At 29.6% G+C, this 22612-nt stretch overlaps 2 protein-coding genes, 2 long non-coding RNA genes and 1 pseudogene across 5 annotated transcripts in view; 3 read left to right on the forward strand and 2 right to left on the reverse strand.

Annotated features, from left to right (window-relative positions):
• Window positions 1-5098, reverse strand: part of LOC102678810 — an 11225-nt gene extending 6127 nt beyond the window's left edge. The window contains exon 1 of the long non-coding RNA XR_004150887.1: window positions 4986-5098. This is a non-coding gene — a long non-coding RNA (uncharacterized LOC102678810). The remainder of the gene's footprint in view (window positions 1-4985) is intronic.
• Window positions 1-8942, forward strand: part of LOC102678905 (major facilitator superfamily domain-containing protein 6-like) — a 23839-nt gene extending 14897 nt beyond the window's left edge. The window contains exons 2-12 of one of the 2 annotated variants that reach the window (XM_031511878.1): window positions 1172-1411; window positions 1812-1986; window positions 2183-2394; window positions 3686-3827; window positions 4058-4297; window positions 4484-4853; window positions 4988-5168; window positions 5457-5620; window positions 6851-7054; window positions 7436-7603; window positions 7993-8942. In XM_031511878.1, the coding sequence (XP_031367738.1) occupies window positions 1867-1986; window positions 2183-2394; window positions 3686-3827; window positions 4058-4297; window positions 4484-4853; window positions 4988-5168; window positions 5457-5620; window positions 6851-7054; window positions 7436-7603; window positions 7993-8582 (2391 nt within the window). In that variant the 5' untranslated portion in view covers window positions 1172-1411; window positions 1812-1866 and the 3' untranslated portion in view covers window positions 8583-8942. The remainder of the gene's footprint in view (window positions 1-1171; window positions 1412-1811; window positions 1987-2182; window positions 2395-3685; window positions 3828-4057; window positions 4298-4483; window positions 4854-4987; window positions 5169-5456; window positions 5621-6850; window positions 7055-7435; window positions 7604-7992) is intronic. The other variant, XM_006618529.2, reaches the window with a different exon arrangement.
• Window positions 8943-10519: 1577 nt separating this feature from the next.
• Window positions 10520-13894, forward strand: LOC102678587 (annotated as a pseudogene).
• A 2216-nt stretch (window positions 13895-16110) lies between these two features.
• On the forward strand, window positions 16111-18766 carry LOC102678454. The gene is made up of 4 exons (XM_006618526.2): window positions 16111-16939; window positions 17241-17397; window positions 17508-17712; window positions 18469-18766. The coding sequence occupies exons 1-4, from the start codon at window positions 16936-16938 to the stop codon at window positions 18682-18684; spliced, it is 582 nt and encodes a 193-aa protein (XP_006618589.1). The 5' UTR covers window positions 16111-16935; the 3' UTR covers window positions 18685-18766.
• Window positions 18767-20722: 1956 nt separating this feature from the next.
• Window positions 20723-21839, reverse strand: LOC116185982. The gene is made up of 2 exons (XR_004150888.1): window positions 21310-21839; window positions 20723-20958 (listed from the first exon to the last, which is right to left on the reverse strand). It is a non-coding gene; the product is annotated as an uncharacterized LOC116185982 (long non-coding RNA).
• Window positions 21840-22612: the final 773 nt, after the last annotated feature.

The following is a 22612-nucleotide window of genomic DNA, read 5'->3' on the forward strand; positions in this document are numbered from 1 at the left end:
AATTAAATACAATAAATATTATTATTTTTTTAATTATTGTATTATTACTATTTGTTTATATTATAGTATTAATTTAAATTAAAATATAATTAATTTAATAAAACAAATCTTTAAAATCAAATGAATTTTCTTATTAAAAATTATATTTATAATTTTATTTTAGTACGAACAATTTTCTGTTTATTTTTTTTTTATTCATTTTTCAAATTATCATTTTATCTTTTTTTTAACATAAATATCATTTCTTTTTTTTTTTTTTATTTCATATGTATATTTTGGCCGCCTATTGATCCTTCAAACAGGAAATTGACGTACAATAACGAAACATACATACATACCATGCGACGTATGGTGTGAATTGTAAAACCGTTATGTAAAAGTCATGACATTCGTATTGATACATCGTGCACTGCCAGGGTTACTGTTTCTTGTCTACTGTCAATAACGAAGCTTTTAGAATCTTTAATCTTAAACATCCTCATTCTTAAAATAGCATACTATATATATTCATGAAGCAACTATATTATTTATCAAATAATAAATTTACAAAATATTATTCTTAGTTGTTAAATATTGTACTAGTTTGATATATAAAAAAAGAATAATTTTGAGACCCCTATTCATTCTTTCTTGATAATTCAACTAATATTAATCTGTACTTACTCAAATATTTCCATAAGATTTTACATGATTTGAAATGACAATGTTCTTCCGTTCTATTGACTAATGATAAACTCTGTCTAACATCACTTTTAACTCGTCACACGTTAATCTTGAATCTTATGCTAATGAATCCTCTGACCAAGTTTATTCGAATATTCACATCTATAACGAGTTATTAACTCTGATCGTATATGGAAAATCAGCTGACGTATTGACGAAGCAAAGTTGGTCATCTGCAACGGTATTGCCACGAAATAAATGTGTCACTGATCGATTCAGTGAAATTCGACGCTTCTTTTATGACGAACCTCAATTACGATACGAACTTTCTTTCTGTCTGATTGTTCTCAATATTTTTATCAATTAAATCAACAAATTGCTACGTTAGCATTATGGAAATTTAATTTCATCGATCTTAAATCGTTATCTTAAGAGAAAACAATTGTCTAATTAAATTAAAATTGTGTAATTATGTCAAATTTTATATATAAAATTATCTTATTTGCAGTGGAAATAAAAACTATGCAACGGTAACGCGGTGTTATTAAAAATATATCAGATGCTTGATGCATTCTTAACATTTAACTGGAATACGCTGTTATTACTTACGAAATTCTTGTATACGAGTGACCATTCTTCGAAAATAACAAGATGATGTTGATAAAAAGTTTTTTCCGGAGGATCATCAAAGATTTCCGGCACAAGGAATTGTTACCTCTTAAAATGATATTCTTCGTTCAAGCATCGAGTATGTATTTAAACGTTATATAATAATTATATTTTTATATATTATCAAAAGTAGAATCTAAAAATTTTTTTGATTGTTTTTTAAATGTCGTAATCCATTAATTATTAAATTATTTTCTTTATCATTAATATTTATATCTAAATAATATTAATGATAATATTTCTTGTTATCGATATACTTAAATCATATTTCATAGTTTTTTCACATACAAAAACATTATTAATTCCAAAATTCCATTGATAATATTATAAATCTTATTTTTGAAATAGATTCACTTCTTATTCTTTCTTCAACTTTGTATTAATTTTCTTTTCAATGTGTACTTTTTACTTGACCAACCATCAAAGACTTAATTTTTCTTTCTTTCTTTTTTTTATTTTTTTTAATAATAATTATGTAGTCTTGAATCATCATTTCCAGCGCTCTATGTACTTTATCCATACTTGACGATACACATGAGGGAGCTCGGTATAAACGTGGAAGAAACTGCCATAATGAGCGCCATAACACCAGTAATTGCAATGGTGATGCCACCCTTGGCTGGAATGGCTGCTGATCGTGTTGGAAATTTCAAAGTAAAATTTTATAATAAATTTCCACTATAAAACTTCTCAATTTAATTTCAATTAAACAAACATCCCCATAATTGTTTTAAAATTAAATCAATTGTCTTCAACTATATCTAACGAAAATGAGATAATGTTGAAATGAATTATTGTTCATCCAAACTGAAACAACAAATCTACTAATGTTCAAAACGTTTTCATTCAGATTTTGCTATCCTTGTTCTCATCGTTTGGCGGAATCGCAGCCCTTTTATTGTTGCTCGTACCGATCGGCAGGATAACCGTGGAATTTCCGAACAAGGTCGTTATGGACCTTGGATGTACGGGGAATAATGGGTTGCTTTACACCATGAGCCAGAATCATCCTTGCGAGACGAGCTTGCAACCCAAGATCTCCACCACGATAGAGAGTTGCGGGTAGGTAAGGGCGCGTGTTCGAACGATTTTATTAAAATTAAAAGTTTAAAATTAAGAGTTATTTATTTATTGATTCTAATGGATTGAACGATTTTTTACTTTTATTTGAAAAAATTTTTATTTTGATGGATGTTAGCCTTCAGATTAAAAACATTACTTGAAAAATTTATTTTCAAGTATCATTATCATTTATTTGATTTGAAATGTTATTTTAATTATTGAGAAAAGATGTGAAATCAATTTCCAGTGAAATCAAATGGAAATTAAATTCGAGTAAAATTTGCAACTGCTATAAAATTGGTTTTATATACCAATAACCAATTACTTATTAATAGTGTTACTAATAATAAGTGATTAGCATTATTGTTGAAAATCTATTGTAAAGGCATTAAAAAATAGTTAAAGAATTAACTAATTATTACTTTCTTTTATGAGATGCTTTATAATTTCTATTATTGTAATTGTCGAATATTAAACTAACATAAAAATGAATTAGTATTGAAAATATAATTCTTCTATATAATAAATATAATTTTCTATAATATAATTCTTCCTTGTAAAGCTAATAATATTTGACATAATATTTAACAATTAGTTTAAGTTTATTGATTAATTATTGATAATTAAAATTTTTTTATACAAGATAGTTCGTAATGATACAGGTTAATTAATCGAAAAAAAAAAAAAATAAAATTTTGTTATCTAATGCTTCGTTTTAGAATAAAACAAGTTTAAAAAATTTTAAATGTGACTAAAATTAATTTATTTTCCATTAAATTAATTACAATTAGATAAGTAAGTAGAAAATTACTCTACATATAGAAATAAGAAATAAATTTTTGTTTCATTGTTTTAAAATTATAAGAAAATTGAATTTGAAAATGTATCCATTATACATTTCTTTGTACATGTTTGATTTATGAATATGTAACTATAGATATTGTACATGTTCAATCTCAATTTTCTCAAAAATAAGGATTCCAAAGAGTCTTCTTTCTTCAACCTTCTTTTGCTTATTTTACACACATAGAATAACTTATATAACTTATATTCATTCGTATCTAATCATATATATAGTTAATGTTAGTTGTAGTTAAACATTTTTCAGACTGGTTTTAAATTTATCTATTTTTCAAATTTGTTTCAAAAACGAAGCATCAGATGAAAAATTTTTATTCTTTTCTTTTTTTCGACTTATTTTTTCTAATAAAATTTTTTCGTTCAATTACGAACTACCTTGCACACAGAATGAAAATAGACGCTTAATTAAAAATAATCTATCTTTTTATAGTTACATGTGTCGTCTAGACGTTCGTAATGACACCGAAGTGCAGTCAATTTTATCATCAAAGCAATATATGATCAAACGATACAACTTGGAAACAACTAATTCCTCGTTCAAATTTTCAATTGCTCAAAACGAAATGCCACAGGTATCATTCTAATAAAAAATAATATTGAATTTATGAAAATACTAAATTTATTTCGTCGATGTGATTGATGATTGAATTTAAAACTTTTCATTTTAATTATAAATTCATTTTAATTATAATTAAAAACAAAAGTTAATTTTACTCTCTCCTTAGAAAAATTTCAATATAAATTAATAAAGATAATTTTGATCGATGAAGAAGAATAAATTAAAACTAGTCAATTTTTACAGGAAATAGAAGAAGATTTAAGAGAACACCGGAAGTTGAGGAACAACGAGTACTTCAAGACATCGATTCGACAATTGTCTGCCAACGAGTATTTCTTTCCATCCAATCAGATGTACGAATTCTCGTGCAGTGTGTCTGGTTTTATAGAAGATTTTGAGATATCAACTCTAAATCCTGCCATGTCGAACAGGATCTATGAGAACCGTACTCTTTGCACTTTCAACCCAATTATATCTCAAAAGGTAAAGTGAATACATCAATATCATAAATATTTAATCGAGAAAAATGAAAGATGGAGTAATTAAAGAGAAATTGAAATAGGAAACAAAACAGTTACAGAATAATTATCAATTTAAATGTTTAAGTTCTTTTTATGCCTATAACTTTTTATCTCTATCTACGATAATTTTATTATTTCTTATATTAAGGACAATACCAATCAGACGACAAATTATCACTCGTACAAGTCAAAATTAAAAATCTTAAAAAGCACGGAAGAGGATCGAGAGAAGAAACGACAAAGATATCTATCGGAAGAAATAGCGTGGACGAACAAAGAATTTCAGAAGATCACTTGCGGAAATCCCGATATGGAGACCGACCGAATAACTCTGACCCTACCACTTTTTAATTACTCTTTAAGCTCAGAACCTTATAAAATTCTGAACACGGAAGACTGCAGTAAAAGGTGCATCGTTACTGCACCTCGTAGCGATATGTGCTCGAATACAAAAATGGTGATCGAGTATAATGTTGGGATGACTTTCTGGTTATATTTCGCCATTAGAGTGTTCATCGGTGAGTATTGCTTAAATATATAAGAAATGATTAACAAGATAAATCAGAAACATTAATATAATGTTACAATTATATATCTTCATTTTAATAAAACAGAATTTATACTTTCCTTAACCTATGATTTTTACTTACAGGTGTTATTGGTGGAACAACGTTCGCCATGTTCGAGGGTGCAGTAATCGCCATATTGCGCGAGCAAAAGGCTGATTATGGGCTTCAAAGGATTTACGGCAGCATCGGTGGTATGATATCATCGCCCCTCTCTGGACTTCTTATTGATTATGCGAGCACTGGCAAAGGTTACACTGATTTCAGGTAAAGATTAATTTTTTATCTTGAATTATAATTATATATTTATATTATATATTTATATTTATATTATAATTATATATTTTATAATAGAAACTTTCAAGATAAAATATAATTTTGTTTTCCTTTGCATTTAGAGAAATTCTTATTCGATTTATTGCGCATTTTCCAGGCCAGCATTTTATCTATACGCGGCTCTAAAGCTTTTATAATAGAAACTTTCGAGATAAAATATAATTCTGTTTTCCTTTGCACTTAGAGAAATTTTTATTCGACTTATTGCGCATTTTCCAGGCCAGCATTTTATCTATACGCGGCTCTAAAGCTGATCTCAGGGGTGCTGATGCTCGCCATTAATTTGGAATTCAAATCACCCGCCACAAATGTCGTTCGCGATGTTTTCACCGTGTTAAGGAACATAGAGGCTGCGGCGCTCTTCATCGCCTGTTTCATCCTCGGTAAAAATCTCTGCTTTCCTTTTTATGATAATTTCACTTAAGGTTAATAAACGAGTTATATTATTGCATTCCTGAATTCTACGAAACCTTGTAACAACGTTTGAAAAAGTGTACGCTCGAATGAATTGCGCAATCCTTGTCATTACTCGTTTCCGCCAATCTTTGACATACTGGAATAACGAAATTGCACCGACATTGACATTCCTCGTCGATAAAACAAAATTATTATATAGTAGTAGTACGCGAATACTCGAATACAAACACGAAAATGATATTTCTCACAATCCATAAAATTGAATCCATAAAATTTGAAAAGATCAAATTTAAGATTTCAAAAAAAAGATTTTCAAATCAATTCAGAGAAAATTTTTCCAATTAAAATTAGAAAAAAGTTAAATCGTTGAAACTTCGAATGTAATAACTTCCGATCAAGGATCGATTACGATTATTAGAAGCGTAGAATCTCCTTTAAATTGCATTTTTATTTATTCTAATACGACTTCCAGTTCCCGAGATATCGTCGTGTAAAGGAAAAAGTAATTTTTAATCTTTTACTATCTTCATTCTTATCTCTTATTCGGGCCTCTTATATTGTCTTACTGACCTATCTCAAAGTTCAGACAATAGAAACAATTCCTAGGAAAACATAGCACGTATTTCCAAGAAGAAACATAGTTAATGGTTTATTCATAATATTTGCCTTAAACATTCCAAATATTTTGAGTTTTTATATCTTGAGAATCGATTGAGATATTGGGATAAAATAAAAAGTGGCTTCAATGCTAAGGTTTTCTTTATTTTCCGAACAAGGCAAAATTTGATGAGAAAATATTTCCTTTCATATTTTTTTTTATATGAAAACTTGGTGAATGCATGATCTGAATGCAATGGTCTGTTATTGCCATATAAAGTGCAAATTAATTTAATATATATGTTTTACATAATACAATATATTTTCTCTATATTAATTGAACATTTAAAAACATTCTTCATAAAATTCCTAATGAGATCTGTCTAATGACGATGTTAAAATATAAGAAAAATTTTTTCTTGCACGCTCGATTGAAAAATGAAATAAGAATTACGATATATTTGATAACTTTTCTTCCACCGTGATAAATATTTATAAATTTTTCTAAGAAATCACTTAAAAAAAAAAATCTCAATGAGCTTGACGCGAGAACCGACGATTTCCACCGAGATAAATATTTTTTTTCTCCCCCTCCACAGGAACCGCTTGGGGATACATCGAATCGTTCCTCTTTTGGTTGATACAAGATTTAGGAGGATCAAGATCACTCATGGGTATCACCATAACCGTAGGCGGTATTGCCGGTATACCATTACTGGTACTATCTGGCCCAATCATATCCAAGATCGGCCATGCCAATGTACTTTTTATAGGCTTCGTTTTTTACGCCATAAGACTTTGCGGTAAGCAATCATATTTAATTCTTACGAGTTCTCCTCGATGAAACGTACGACTCCCTTTTGCGACGAATTTAAAAAATAACTGGTTATTAGCGACTTTATTTACACTTATTTTACATTAACGAATTAAGATTCGACGTGAAGATAACTTTTTGTTGTATCCGAATAAAAGGATGAGGAATTCGATTTTAGTGTGTTTAATTGAAGTGCTCGTTTAATTATGCATTCCCTATTTAGGGTTCAAGAAGATATTATTCTCTGGCAAAATGTTTTCCTTGTTAAAAGTAACTTTTTTGTTTATTAAAGATACACAAATAATTTTTTTAACACTAAATTCACATCCAACTTGTATCTTTAAATGATTTGTCTGATATCATTTTACAGGTTACTCCTTGATATACAATCCTTGGCACACTCTTTTCTTCGAAGCGTTAGAATCCGTCACTTTATCCCTTAGTTTCACCGCTGCTGTTACTTACGCGGCAAAATTATCCACTACTACCACCGATAGCTCGATACAAGGATTATTAGGTGGTGTTTATTACGGAGTTGGTGAGCAATTTTCTCTTTGTTTTTTTTCTTTTTTTCAAAAGAAAAAACATTGCAATTTGTTTTTAATTTACGATGATAGTACCTGAAAAAACAAATATTTATTAATAAGATGTTCGATATTCAAAATCCTGTAGAAATATAAAAATATAAATTTCTTAAGGCACGTAATGATAATACACAAAATAGTAGATCCATCCTTATACCTCTTCGAAATAATCTTCGATCAAACTTATTATTATACAACTTTATTATTATTCAACTTTATATACAATTTATACAATAAAGTATAAGTACCATAATACCGTATATATCGTTCATGTTCACTTTGCACATTTTACACGCGTGAACTACACGCTCCTCTAATAACAATCATCATTTAATACTCGCAGGCAAGGGTTCAGGAAGCTTGATCGGTGGATACCTAATGAAAGCCTTCGGCACTCGACCGACGTATCGAATCTTCGCAGTGGTTACTCTGATCACGGGTATAATGTACTACATCTTCAACGTGGCTTATCTGAAGAAACGGCCGCAGGTGGAGGGGAACGACATAGTGAAAAAGAAACCGAAGAACGTGGAGAATCAAAATGGTCTCGAGAGTGGAATCATAGAGATCGATTTGGAAGAGAAGAAACGTTCTAGGGACGAGAACGAGAAGAACGAATCGAACAATTTAACCGGAATCGACAATCAAGCGTTCATCAGGGAACAAGATGGCGTCAAGTATTCGAGGAAGAGCCAACGAACGAATAATATAGAGGCGATTAATAACGCGAAGAATCTCGATAAAATTGAGAAAATGCCAGCTGACGAGAGTAAGAAGAAATTCGGCGCGAAAAGGTTGAAGAAAATGCAAACTGACGAGCGCGATCGAGCGAAAGAATGCTCGAAACAAAATGGCAGCGCGAATCCGAGCTTGGAGAGCGATCGATTTAGGTGTAACGTAACCGTGGAGAAACAACCGGAAGACAAGAAGTGAAGAAAATCCCATTAAATGATCTCGATACTCTTTTTCTTTTCTTCGTTCCTTGTCACGAAACGATTTTTATACCGTTGAAGGTATAAAATACAGGTATACGAAACGAGATGGTAAGAAATGCGGATGGAAGTATAGAGGAGTTTGGTGTACATGTATATATTTTACAATATGTAAAGTTTGTACACGTGATTAGAGGAGATTGTTGAATCGAAGAGATATAGCGTTGTTGGTGATTATTCGAATGTATAGAATTCCTAGTCATTTGAAAAGAAATTTTTTCATTTCGTTTTTTATCAAGTTTTTATATTATTGTTTATATACAAACATAATTAACGACGATTATGTGGAAAATATATTAATTGTAAAAATTTAATTATTAGGGATGATGATGATAAGAAATGAATTTATTAAAAAGTAAATTTTTTTCTTATCATAAAATATTCTAAGAAAGAATCTTTTAAGAAAGAAAATATTATTTCTAATATTTATTTAAAAGTATTCTTATTTAATATTTTCTTTCTTTATATTTTCATTCTTTCTTTATATGGATTGTTTTAATATAAGCATATTTGAATTAACTTTTCAATTAATAATTATATATTTGAATTTATAATCGAATTCTATTATTGTTCGAATAATTACAAATAATATTACAGTATGATGATGATGATGGAATGATCGTGAAGATGTTAAATTTTGTTTATTCATAATTTGATCATGCTCGAATATTATTCGAGATTATTTCGCAACAAATAGCATCGTGCATGTACTTCACGCAATATCGAATTAATTTTATTATACTTTTTTAAATATTCGAGAAATCATGCAAACATATGTAACTGTGTAACATTTTATGTGTATTGAACTTAGGATAATGTAAAATCTCTATTTTATAGTAAAGGATGTTATTTTTTTTTAAAGTAACATTGAAGTTAATATATTACGTTTAAAAATCATCCATAAATAAGATAGTATTTTAGAACTTTTATAGATACAGTTAAGTTTTAAGGATGTAACGAATATAAATCTAAATCGTTAAATCGTTACGTAGAAAATTCCAAAATTCGTGTGATTAATATTGTTAGAGATTATCGATTAAAATGTGTTTTCTATGCTTCTATTTTAAAAAAAAATAATTTCACGTAGATATTTTTTATCACTCATAATATTGGAATTTTACAAATTAAACCTAAAAAAAATTATAAAAGAATCCTATATAAAAGTAGAACATTGAAAACACATTTGATTTACAAAACGTGATTGCACAGTATTATGCAATACCTATGTTATTATTTTTACAAAAAATATATTTTTATTATTAGATATTAATACTAAAAATGTGATATTAATAATTTCCTTAAAGAATATTGATAATTATAATTAATAATAATATTATTAATTATAATTAATAATAGTTTAAATGAAATTAATAGAAAAATTATATTTAATCGAGTTGATAAATATTATTTAAAAAAAAAGTAGGTAATAATACTAAAATACTCATAAATATGAAATAATGAAAAAAGTACTAGAAATATTATAAATAAATACTAATATTAATAATTTAAAAAATATTTAATATTACAAAGAAATATATTTACGATTACCAACTAATTAATTAAGTATTGCAATTATTTTCTAATTGAAAATATATTAAGATATATTCAAATACCTCTAACAATATTAATTATAAAATAACCATTTTTATAATCTTATTAACACGTTCAATATTTTTAAAAAAAATTGTATAAAATTTTGCGTAATAATAATAAATAAAAACGAAGTATGAACTAAAAAAATTATAATTGACATAAAGCACATTAGAATTGACGAAAACGTTGTATAATAAAAAATGTTAAATAAGAAAACAATGACAATTCTTCAAAAGAAACATGTGATATAATTATGCAAATAGCACGTAATTACGAATCTTCATAATGTATTATAGTTACATCGTTCACGAGAAGAATAAAAATACAAAAATATCCCATAAACCGAATACAAAAATAAATGAAAATACAAATAATCAAAGTTACTTCCCCATTGCTCCCATTAAATTTTTTTCTGTAATATAATGAACATATACTCTTTCATTTATCGCAAAATATCTTCAACAGCCCGATAGCGAAATTTTTTCATGTTACTTATACATCAAATCCCAATATAAATAATAAACAATACCTATTCGATAATTTAAGCATTCGTAATATATTATTTGCTCATAAAAATTCAATTTTCTAGTAATTATTTTATAATTCTGATAGTTTCTGATAGTTTCAGCAATAATCTCAAGGTTATCATTCATCGTTCGATTCCAACTTCGACCATCTCTTAACGGTGTGTTATAATTTGCCAAACAGATTAGAAGGATTTTGTCAAGTCTCGTTGTTTCGTCCCATTAGCACCATCATCCGTACGGCCAATGTTTTGTCGTTGAACGAACTATTGAACATCCAAAAACGAAAGCGAAAAACAATTCCTACACAATTCCTAAAAAAATATATAAAATATTTGACAATTGATTCGAATTTCTGTCTCAAAATTTACACGGTTTTTTTCAGATTAAAAAGAGAAGAAAATTGTAAATGGCATTAAATAGCGGCAACAGGTGAAAATTGAGTTGGACAATAAATTAGCAACGACTGGCTCGAGAGATACAGTTACAGAGTCTATATAGAAGACACGAAGCGAAGTTCCTCGATCATTCATCTTTGGATATCGAAGATGATACGCGCATTAATTTCAGTGCTTTTAGCAAGTCTGTCGATCCATTCGGTCTTGCCTCAAGTGATGTCATATGCGAAAGTGTCGAGGAACGGTCAAGAAGACGTGGACACGAGGAACGATGATCCGTGGATCGTCAGGTTAGATCATTGATCGTTTTGGAAGACAACGAAAAACGTTTGATTTAACCTTTCTATTATTTTCGTAAAGTTGATAACAATTATATGATTGCATAATTTTTAAAAAGACATAGTGAAAAAAAATGAATTCAAATTTTTGAGATATATTCCAAATACAAAAGCAATATAATTTCAATTAAATTAATAATTAGATAAATTTTTTTTCTTCCGGTTTATTGTAACGAAGTAATGGAACGCAAAGCGAATCGAGGAGTATCAAGAACATAGCTATCACTATGTCGCCTGTATACATCTCATCGAAAATTCAAAATCTAAAAAATGGCGAAGCGATTAATTATCCCTCTGTTGGAAGGTAAGAAAGATTTACGTTTAAAATTAAAGAGAAAGAGAGAGACAAATTATATTTAAAATTTTGTTAGAATTTTGTTGGAATTTTTAAATTCTATTTAAAGATTTCAATCGAGCATTTAATTATTTACAACCAAATATTAAAAAATGTATCATGACATAAAAAATTAAAAATAAATAATCAAAAGAATGTAAACGCAGTATCGAATTAATATTTCTTTTATATTTTAACAATTCATTTCTTCATCAAAAACTTTCGCAATATTCATGGACAGTTTACTCTATACCAAATATTAATTTATAATTAGATACTCAACATTGGACCACGAATTATTAGCACAATTGAACACAAAGAACGCAAAGAAACAGATTCAGGACAGGTATCATCCATCACCACTTAGCTTCAAAAACAAGGAACCATCGAACGATATGAAGGAAAACTCGAAACCTGCCAATCGTCCAAGCAGCCCACCAAATGGCCCATCAAATGGCCCACCAAGTGGTCCACCAAGCGGTCCACCAAGCGGTCCACCAAGTGGTCCACCAAGCGGTCCACCAAGCGGTCCACCAAGCGGTCCACCATCATCTTCGAGCATGTTCGACTTTTCTAAGCCAACGTTTTCAGAGAGCTACGACTATAAACCACCAGATTACTTAAGCAGTAAGCCGATTTCGAAACCGCCAGATTACCTCGGCGACAAGCCGATCTCGAAGCCAATGTCGATGGACTACGCAGATTCTGAGATAAGTGACAAGGTACATCTTTCGAACACCAAAATACTCTACTTTGCTTTTGAAATTCAATACATGCATCCTTTTTTCTCTCTCTATCTCTTCTGTCTACTTTGTATACATTATTGGGAAATTAATTGAATAAACCTTGAAATTGATGGATGATACTAAGAAGTGACAGTAAAGAGGGATAAGATATTCAAGTTGAAGTTTGTATATGATTTCGATATGATCTCATACACGACAAAATATAACTCGAATAATTCAAATACGAATTATTGAATTAAAAATTCATAGGTTATCAAATTCTCATCGTATTATCAATTCTCTTTTCAATAATCTAAAAAGAAATCTTCATCCTTACCAGATTTTTAATCATTTTAAGATGATACCCACACATACTACCAAGCTTCAAATATCCATCATACCGTAATTAAAATTCCGAGCCAATCAATCTCAGTTCAAACTCGCGCAAATGATCGTTTTCAGCCACCAGATTCCTACAAACCGGATTCCTACATGGCGTCCCACGATTCCGACTACTCCGATTATCAGCCGGACACGTCTTACAACAATGATTCACCGAAACCGATCGAGTATTCCGGCCATCTGGATCATCCGCCATACGACGACCACCATTCTTACGGCCACCATCATCACGACTTCCATCACGAGGTGATCTACGACCACATACCGGAATACCACACCGAGCAACCGGAAATGAACGATCAGAGGCTCGACAAGAGGCCATACTCTTATTACTACATAGGCAAGAAGCTTTGGTACATTCCACTGTATTTCAGCATCTATTTCATCATATACATCGCTGCCCTGGTATTGAAGAGCATCGCAAGGCACAAGATCACGTTCCCCGCGCATTTGGCCGATGCTGTGAATCACGATCACGGCAGATCGTACAACGATTTCAGCTGGTGGGATTTCGCGGGTGAAGCGTTGCAGAGTGTCGAGAGCTTTGCCGAGAAGTATGGACAAATTTTTTAGATTAATTTTTAATTTGAATGAGTTGGACGAGTTGCAGCGGGGAGAATTGATTTCGATGAGTCAGTTTTACCATATATTTGAAAATTGAAAATTTGATCGCGCGATATTAGAGTTATATTAGATCGTGTGACGAATCATTATTACTTTTGAACATATTACACGATCTAATGTTATGATATTGCGATGAATGTTTCGATAATATCACATATACACAAATCGCATGTTATTAAATTAAGTTCGTGGAATTCTAATTTTGACAACATACCGAATCCACTGTTTGTTTGTAATATAACTTTAGTAAGTAATATAAATAAGACGTATTACAATACGAGTAATAATTTTGTACGTGTAAATATTATAAGTTTTTTGTAAATATTTAATGTAATATTTATATAAAAGTGTAAGAATAATTTTACACCATTCATATATAGTAATTATAACATGAAAATGAAAATTTATGCCAATTCTTTACTACGTTATGTATTCCAACCAATAACTTTTCTCTATAATCTTAAATATTTCCTTACATGCATACTAGACAGAAGATTGAAATTGCTATAATTCCATTATTTCGAAAGAAATACTACTCTAATAAAAATTTATTCAAATTACTTTTCTACTCTATTCTTTATCCTCATTTGGGGAAATCAAATATATCCAAGCCTGATCTTCAATCGAATAATGAATAAAATTTAATTTATCGTAAATAATAATAGCAGCTGCGATCATTTGGCGCGCGATCGATTCCTAAATTCCTGAGAAACAAGCGTATTCGGTTATGACTGCTTCTTACAATCGCGTGACGAGCGGTGGCGCAAGTTTTTGGCGGGATAACGAGCCGGAATTTGTCAGTATCGGCGAAATCGAAAGAATTACTGGAAACGGCATGAGAATTCTAATGGTCTCGCATTCCTATTGACCAATTACGCCCTTTTGATTCATCCCTGCTTTCATTCCACGTATGATTCCTGATTTCGTACATGGAATACGAATCATCATCCTTTCATATCACATTTTCGCGAATTTTATATACGCACGTTGTATTTTTCATACAATGAGAACACGCGAATATTCATTTTCGTTCAATAGAGAAAGAAAGAAGTGTAAAAAAAAATGGATCGTCTTGAATGAATCCATGCTTTAAGCTTGTTTTAGATTTATTTATTTCTTTTTTTCTCGAACGATATGATAATCTTGATCTTATTTAACGTTCTACATTCATTAGAAGAAACTACAAATGAGGATTTCTCTCTATATCTATTATCTATAATATATAAATATTGTATGTACATTATACAGATGACTAAAACTAAAATACCATTGTGAAAATAAACTAAATATAATACATAATAATTCTATCTTAATAAAATCCAAAATACCAAAAATCTATTCAATTATTTTAACAATTACAAAAACGAAATATCTCAAACCAATCAATTTGACTTGATTAACGATTAATTCTAATATTGAACACGTATACTATAATGATGTAATACATACTAAATACGTATAATGAGATATAATAATATGAGATTTATCCAGTTTTATTAATCCAGTTTTCGAAAGATTAAATACAAAATTTTACGAATATCAAGATAATCGGTTAGAGCAAATTCAAACGAGCATAAGACGCAAAAGTCGAGCATCAAGTAAAACCATCTGTCGCAATTATCGCCGGTTTAGAGTATTGTTTCAACGGGACTCGCTTAAGAACTTGCTAATCGCCTCACCTAATAACCGTAAGAGGATGCACGCAGCCTAACTGACCCAAACATAATGCTTTCTTTGCCTAGATATCATCCACGAACGATGACATCAAAATTTCCATTCTTCCTGAAAGAAACTTTCCGTTCGATACACACCTTTCACGTTTTAAATAGTAATCGCAACAGGAAACGGCTAAACGCTCAAATTGACTAAAATGACAATCCAAACCGTGATTGCTATCATACTTTTATCTAGATCAATAGTTGGAAATAAATTGGATGTTGTGAGAATTGGAGAATAGGAATGGAAATTGTTGAATTTGGTATCGATATTGATAATGGATTCACGAATGATTTATGATTATGTAAATTTTAATAATACGATATTTAAATTAACAATCGAATTTTCTTTTATATTTATAAAATTGTTTAATATTAATCTTAGTTTTAAATATATTGGATAGAAGATTTAGGATTCTATTAAGATTAAATTATTCCAAAATTTTAAATTAAATTAAAAAATATATGTGTAGTTTGAAAAATCAGATCTAAAATGTCTATTAACAGTGATCTTTCAATAAATGTATTCTATTTAAGTTTTATTTACTTATAAATATAACATTTATAATTGGATACACTCAACTTCATTTTACACCTGTACGTAAATTTATCAAGATCAAAAAAATCCGTTAAATTAATATTCTCGTATGTGCACTAATCAGTTTTCTTAAGGCGTCTATGTATATCTGATTGAATTATTACGTAGCTCACCTTTTTATTTAATATTTTATATTTAATTTTTGATTTTATTTTATTTTAAAAAATTTGGCTGCTTTTATTTTAAAACAAACACAATCCAAATATATTAACATTTTTAATAAATCATCATCAAATTTAAATTCTATTAAAACAGCCAAATATGAACATCGATTTTTAACAAAATCATTGCGAAACAACAGAAACTTCATCACCACTTTGAACTTAATTAATCACCATAATCGACCATGAAACCGACAAGAACGCTATACAAACACATCATCCGCCCACTCTAAATTAACTCCTTCATCCCAGCCAACAAATCTCAACCGTACACCTCATCGATTCAACGATCTTATTAAAAAACCAAACATAACGTGAATTACTTTTCGATTTAACGACGCGATAATGGAACCGTCTGGGTGGACACGATCGAAGACACGATCTCTAATCTCAAAACCGAATTTTGTCTGAAATCTTTCTAGACTACGACACGAGGACGCGTAAGAGTAAGTATGTAACAATTAGGGCTTTTAGCGCTGCACGCTGGATTTGCTTAACGTTTCTCGTGATACAGTTACCGGTAACAGTATGTTTAAACTGGACCCACGAATCCTTCAGTCTCTCCTTAGATTTTATCACAGACGGTTCACTCGACTAATATTCGGTGTTCACCGTTGACAACTTTGAAAACGTGGACGAAAAAGCTTCGAAAAAGAGACGCGTTTCGTGTGGCACGAGATCGATGAACCCACGGCCATCGAGGAATGAACGTTCGTATCTACGTATCGGTCGGTGGTGAATCGTTTTCGTTTCCATGAATCGGTGAGGGCAAATAGAAGACCAGTGCGCGTATGGACACGTGTTCACGAATGAGAGGAACAAGACGTGGTAGTTTTCGAGCGATCGAGGTTCCTTGGAAACGAGTGAAGAGCAATTGAAATTATGGGTAGATAATTTTTCGATATTATTTTATTCTTCGAAGATCTGAGTAAAAATAGATTTTATGATTTTTCAAATGAATTGTGATTCCATTTTGATTCGAATTTTTATTTTTTTTGTGCGCGAATTTTGAGCTGTTCAAAATAAGATACCTAAATGGAAATGATTTTGTTATTTTTGGAATGAGTTTTTCAAATAGTTTTGCAATGTTGAAAATTTTGATTCGATATTGGGGATTTTTATCTCTTGAGTTAAGTAAGAAACGAAGAATACTATTTTTGAATGATTCAAAATCTTCTATATTTCAGATAGAGTACAAACAAATTTAGTGTGTCACTATTTTCTGCTACTTGTTTTCGTTTCTCATGTGAAAACAAATGAACCTTTCGACGAGATTGATATACTTCCGGAATCCGATAAATATGACGACACATCTGCAATTGGCACTGCTGTTCAAACATACAGGTTGTGATATTAAAGAATTGTTTCGTGTTCCTTAAAATAAAAATTACTTGACATCGTTAAATTAATGATATAAATTAATCGAATTATTCTTCTCTTTGATTTTTTATTAGAAATCCGAGAATGTATCGACGCGGTTACCAGGAGGATCATGGATCAATGTATCAGGATAACCATAATAACCATGACGATGATCATCATGCAATGAAAGAGGAAGAATCCGATATGAAATCTATGAGAGCGAAAGTCGATTATTGGAGTGGTTATTATGACTTTTTGATAAACGAAGGAAGTTACAAATTTTGGGCTGTATTTCAAGTAAGTTTCGATGAATTTCAAATATGATATTCTATGGAAAAGGATAAAATATCATATATCTAACATCAGGATATATTTAAAACATTTTTAAACAATATTTAACACTAGATACTTATTAGAAAACAACCTCTCATTTGATTAAAAGAATATGATATTAAAAGAATTAAAATAAAATATATAAACATAGTTCGAATATTTTAAAATTCTAGCAAAAAATGTTTTTATCTAAACAAAAACCAAAGTAATAACTATAAGTACGTAATAATATAATTTCAATTGAATAAAGAGAAACGTGAAAATAGCTAACAACAGTTAGATGCAAAACCGCAAAAACGCGCCAACTATAAAAAATGCATTACTATAGAATAAACACTTATAGAATAGTGCATTCTCCTATGCTATCCTATCACTTCCTATTTGCGTGTGGTTTCTGATGGTTCGTGTCGAGTTTAAACGAGATTAAGATCAAAAAGTATTCTCAAAAGAAGATGTTTATTAAGAAATTTTATTAAATATTTTTCTAAAATTATAAAAAATAATTCTCTGAGAATTCTTTTTGAGCATTTTTTAAAGCATCTAATGCTCATTCGATTTTCCATTTCCATACGAAGAATTTCTTAAGAAATTTTATTATTAAAATAACATTTGATGATAGATCATTGACATTCAAAAAGAATTGATCATGAAATGATCGTGAGATAGAAATTTTTCTTGATAATATTAACGATAAATATTGATAATTAAATTTTCCAACAGCTTGCCACCGCAGCTCTCCTCATCTACAGTGGTTTCGCGGCGCTTTATTACGCCAAGGTTAATCCTCCAACAATAGACGATGAATTCGACGATATTTTACGTCGACGACGAAGACGAAGAGCATTGTCCATCTTTCCACGAGATAAATCATTTTGCGGTTTGGACAGTGCTACATATCAAAGGATAATCGACGCGATTGCTAGAAAAATTCATTGACGATGAAGAGTTTATCAATGAACTTTATCTCGATAAAAATTTATATAACGATAATATTACTTACGATAATTTTGACAAATTCAATCGAAATAATTATTCGAGAAGAAAATTCGAGAAAAAAGATTCATTACAATCGAAAGATTAATTAAAATTAATGATCTTTCTCTTGTTCAATTTGGAAAACATGTAATGTCTGCTCTATTACACAATGCATATTTCCGATTATGTTTGTAATTAATTTATAACGATTATAAATTACGTTGTAACTTGTATATATATAACAATTATATGTATCATATTATTAATTATTATTATTAATTATTATTAATGCAGTTGTATACATTATATTTTTGTGCATGAATATTCTACTTCTACTAAACTTCTACTAAACTAGTAAATACTAATAGAGATAGACATATGTTTCTTGTAAAAATAATGTATACGTGATGCATATGTGAAATATTTATTTTTTAATTCATCCATTATCCCGACTAATTTTTAATATTGATTCTTTGATTCAAAATCACTTCCTCTCTTTCAATTTATTCAATTTAAATTAAATTCTAAGAAGTCAGATAAACATTAAAATAAGTTACTATTAATATGAACTAACTATTCATTTATAATTATAAATATAAAATATTTTTAAATTATTTTTCTACTCTATAATCTATGAAAAATATATTCTAAAATTTATGTGACTTCCTACAGTCTTTAATCAATAATTGATATGAATACACCAATTAGATATTAATGACTGTCAAATGGCCTTTAAATTGTACCAATTAATTCTTAAATTTTCTTATTAAACCATTATTGTAAGTTATTATCATAGTGCACATATTACGCGAATTTATTATTGAAAAACGACGAAGAAGGATTTCTCGGAAAAGCAAAGAGGATGGGAAGATTTTGCAGGGCGATTCGAGTGTCCACGCGCTGGCATGGACCATCCTTGGCTAAATGTATGCGTGAAAGGATCAAAACGTAATAAAAATCCCTCGAAAAAATGTCGACCGATAAATCAACGGTGGCTGGCTATGCACACCCGTGTCTATACGAGTTTTATATGTGAACACGTATAAGCGCGATACGCGTGGTTCAACCTCGAAGGCAAATTTTCTTGTTGAACAGCGCAACGTAAACGAGAGGCTTTTGAGAAGGATCATTTTGGAGGAACAGGAGCGTAAGATGGATTTTATCCTACCAATTTTTATTAGGAGTGTTATATGGTAAGTGATAAATATAAGTTTTAATAGGAAAGAAAGGTGAGAAAGAAAGGAAAGAAAGATTTGATAGTAAAGAAGAATATAAAAATAATATGTTTATATTTTAGATTAAATAATACTTTTTTATTTTATAATATCAAACTTACCAATTAATTAAGATAATTAATAAAGTTGGTAATTATAATTACTTAGGAAGAGTATTAGTAAGGAATTGTAAGGAATTGTAAGGAATTGTAAGGAATTAGTAAGGAATTACTAGTAGAAGTATCAAAATTTGAATAAAATTGATAATTTGTTTTGTATTGCAACAAAAGAAAAATAATGTGTTTAAATTTATTGAAGTAAATGAAAATAATAGCTCACACTATGTGAGTTATTATAATGTGAACTATTATAATGTGAGCTATAAATATTTTAGTGTAATTAATGGAATAATACTCCTTGAAATAAAGAAAAGAAAAAAATAAATAAATAATTTGGAATAAGTATGGTATAAATATGCTATAACAGAAATTAACTGAAATTAATGAACTATCATATTATTCAATGAAAAAATACTAAATTTGAAAAATCCTCAAAGTATTTCAAGATATATTAACTATCTAGCAAGAAATTATTTTATTATTAATTAAATTAATTTTAATATTAACTATCTCAAAACAATCATGACAAGATTATATATGAATATCTTTATAACATTTCTTATATTATATTCCACTATTTTATTTATATTTCCTCTTGTATAATTATATAGCAATTAAGTTTATAAACAATTCTGTTAAAAAAACATGATGTACTCTTTTCTTTTCGAAATATTGTTAGATTTTTCAACTTACGGTAGACAAGTCATTTGATTTTAACGACTTTCTTCGTCTCTCCCTGAAGTAAATCAATTACATGAGAAAACTGGTTAAGTACATTCTTTGATGGATCTTCGTTAAGTGGAAATTCTTGTACACAAGCGTTACATCTACGTAAATATGACGAAGATCAGAAGAGGAAATCAGTATCTGGATTCTGCAATATTAAATATACCGGATTGTTTCTAATATTTATAGAATAGAAATTATAAAAACAATTCTTGTGCTGTCTCGCTTTTTTGCTTCAAATTAACCTCTATGTTTACAGCTTTTGTGTTTTACAGTACCTCAATTTCCCTAATACTTTTCTATTTTCGATAACTAACTTTTTACATAAACTTTTAATATTATAATAAAAATCGATCTAAAACTATCCAAAATATAAGAATCCAAAAAATTATTAAAAAAAATTAGCACAGAAAATATAGAAATAAATATTCAAATATCGAGTTGTCAACATATAGGTTAAATTGTTCGATTTCGATATATTAACTCTTAACTAATAAATAACATAATATATATTCAATTCAACTTACTCGAATATAATTCCAATCTCGAATTCGAACTAAGATAATTCAATTTAATGCAAAATTTAAACTTTATCAAGTTAAAATCAACTAATTCACCAAGAAACAAACTTTTCGTGCACGAAAACCTTTTCGTATTCTGAACGATCACGTGATCGGAGCCACAAGAAAGCCCTCTCGCGGCCAAGAATGGAATATATTAATCGCGACGGTCACCGAACCCTATCCCCAGTTTCGATCCACGCTCGCAATTAGAAATTGAGTTATATTTCTTGCGCTTGTCGTTGAATAAATATCGATCGATCGTGGACGCATTCGTCGTGCAGAAAATATATTATAAACGATCCAGCGATCGATCGCGAATATTTTAACCGGAAAGATAGAGGAGAAGGGTCCGGTACGGCCCTGCAAAAATCACCCACCCAGCGTGTTCACTAACGCATTCCACCACGTAGCCAGCTGCAAGGGGTATACCTACGGCAAAAGTACAAGCACAAGCGCTTTGTGTTCGCTGTTATTCGAATGAAAGAAATTTTATTCTATTTCTATTTTTCTGTTATTTATTGTTATTCAAATTTTTATTATTTTATTCGTTAATTTTGAACGAAACTTATTTGAAACGATAATTTATTTAAAATAATTATTTTAAATATTGATGACGCACGTTTCGAATGAATCAAAAGAATTTGAAGCAAGATGAATTAATTGGGAAAATGATAACTTGAAGAATTGATTATTTGAGTACGTAATGTTAATTCCTTGATTTCGGAATAAGAATGATAAAAAATGCAGTAAATTTTCATAAAATAAAATAAAATTCATATTAAATGGAATATTCTTTAGATTCGTTGCATATTATAATTAATTAAAAAGTCATAAGCAACAACAAACGTGGATCACCAAATTTATTCGTCTCTTTCATTTCGCAAATTTCGCAAATGACGAATAAATTCACTATTCAAAGATAACAGACGATTTTAATTTATTCCTTACACAAAATCGCTCGACGCAGATGCTCGCCCATCTCCAAGAATCTCGAACGGGAAGAGCGAAAGAGGGTTGAGCTCCTCCTCCCCTTTTTTATTCCCTTTCGTCCATCTTTTATTTTGTGAATAAAAATTTTTCAAATAAATCTCCGGCCGCGAGGGTAAACGGTAGGGCATAAAAATCGCATAAAAACTGTTATTTACAGCGGTGTGCATCAACGAGCGTCGATAATTCTCGCGTGTACCGAACTCTCTCGACACGGAGAGAGAGATGATACGCGATGATAATGGCGTTGCACGGCGAAACGCGAAATCGAGCTGAGATA

The sequence above is a fragment of the Apis dorsata genome, unplaced genomic scaffold (genome assembly GCF_000469605.1).
Source record: "Apis dorsata unplaced genomic scaffold, Apis dorsata 1.3 scaffold_359, whole genome shotgun sequence".
NCBI lineage: Eukaryota > Metazoa > Arthropoda > Insecta > Hymenoptera > Apidae > Apis > Apis dorsata.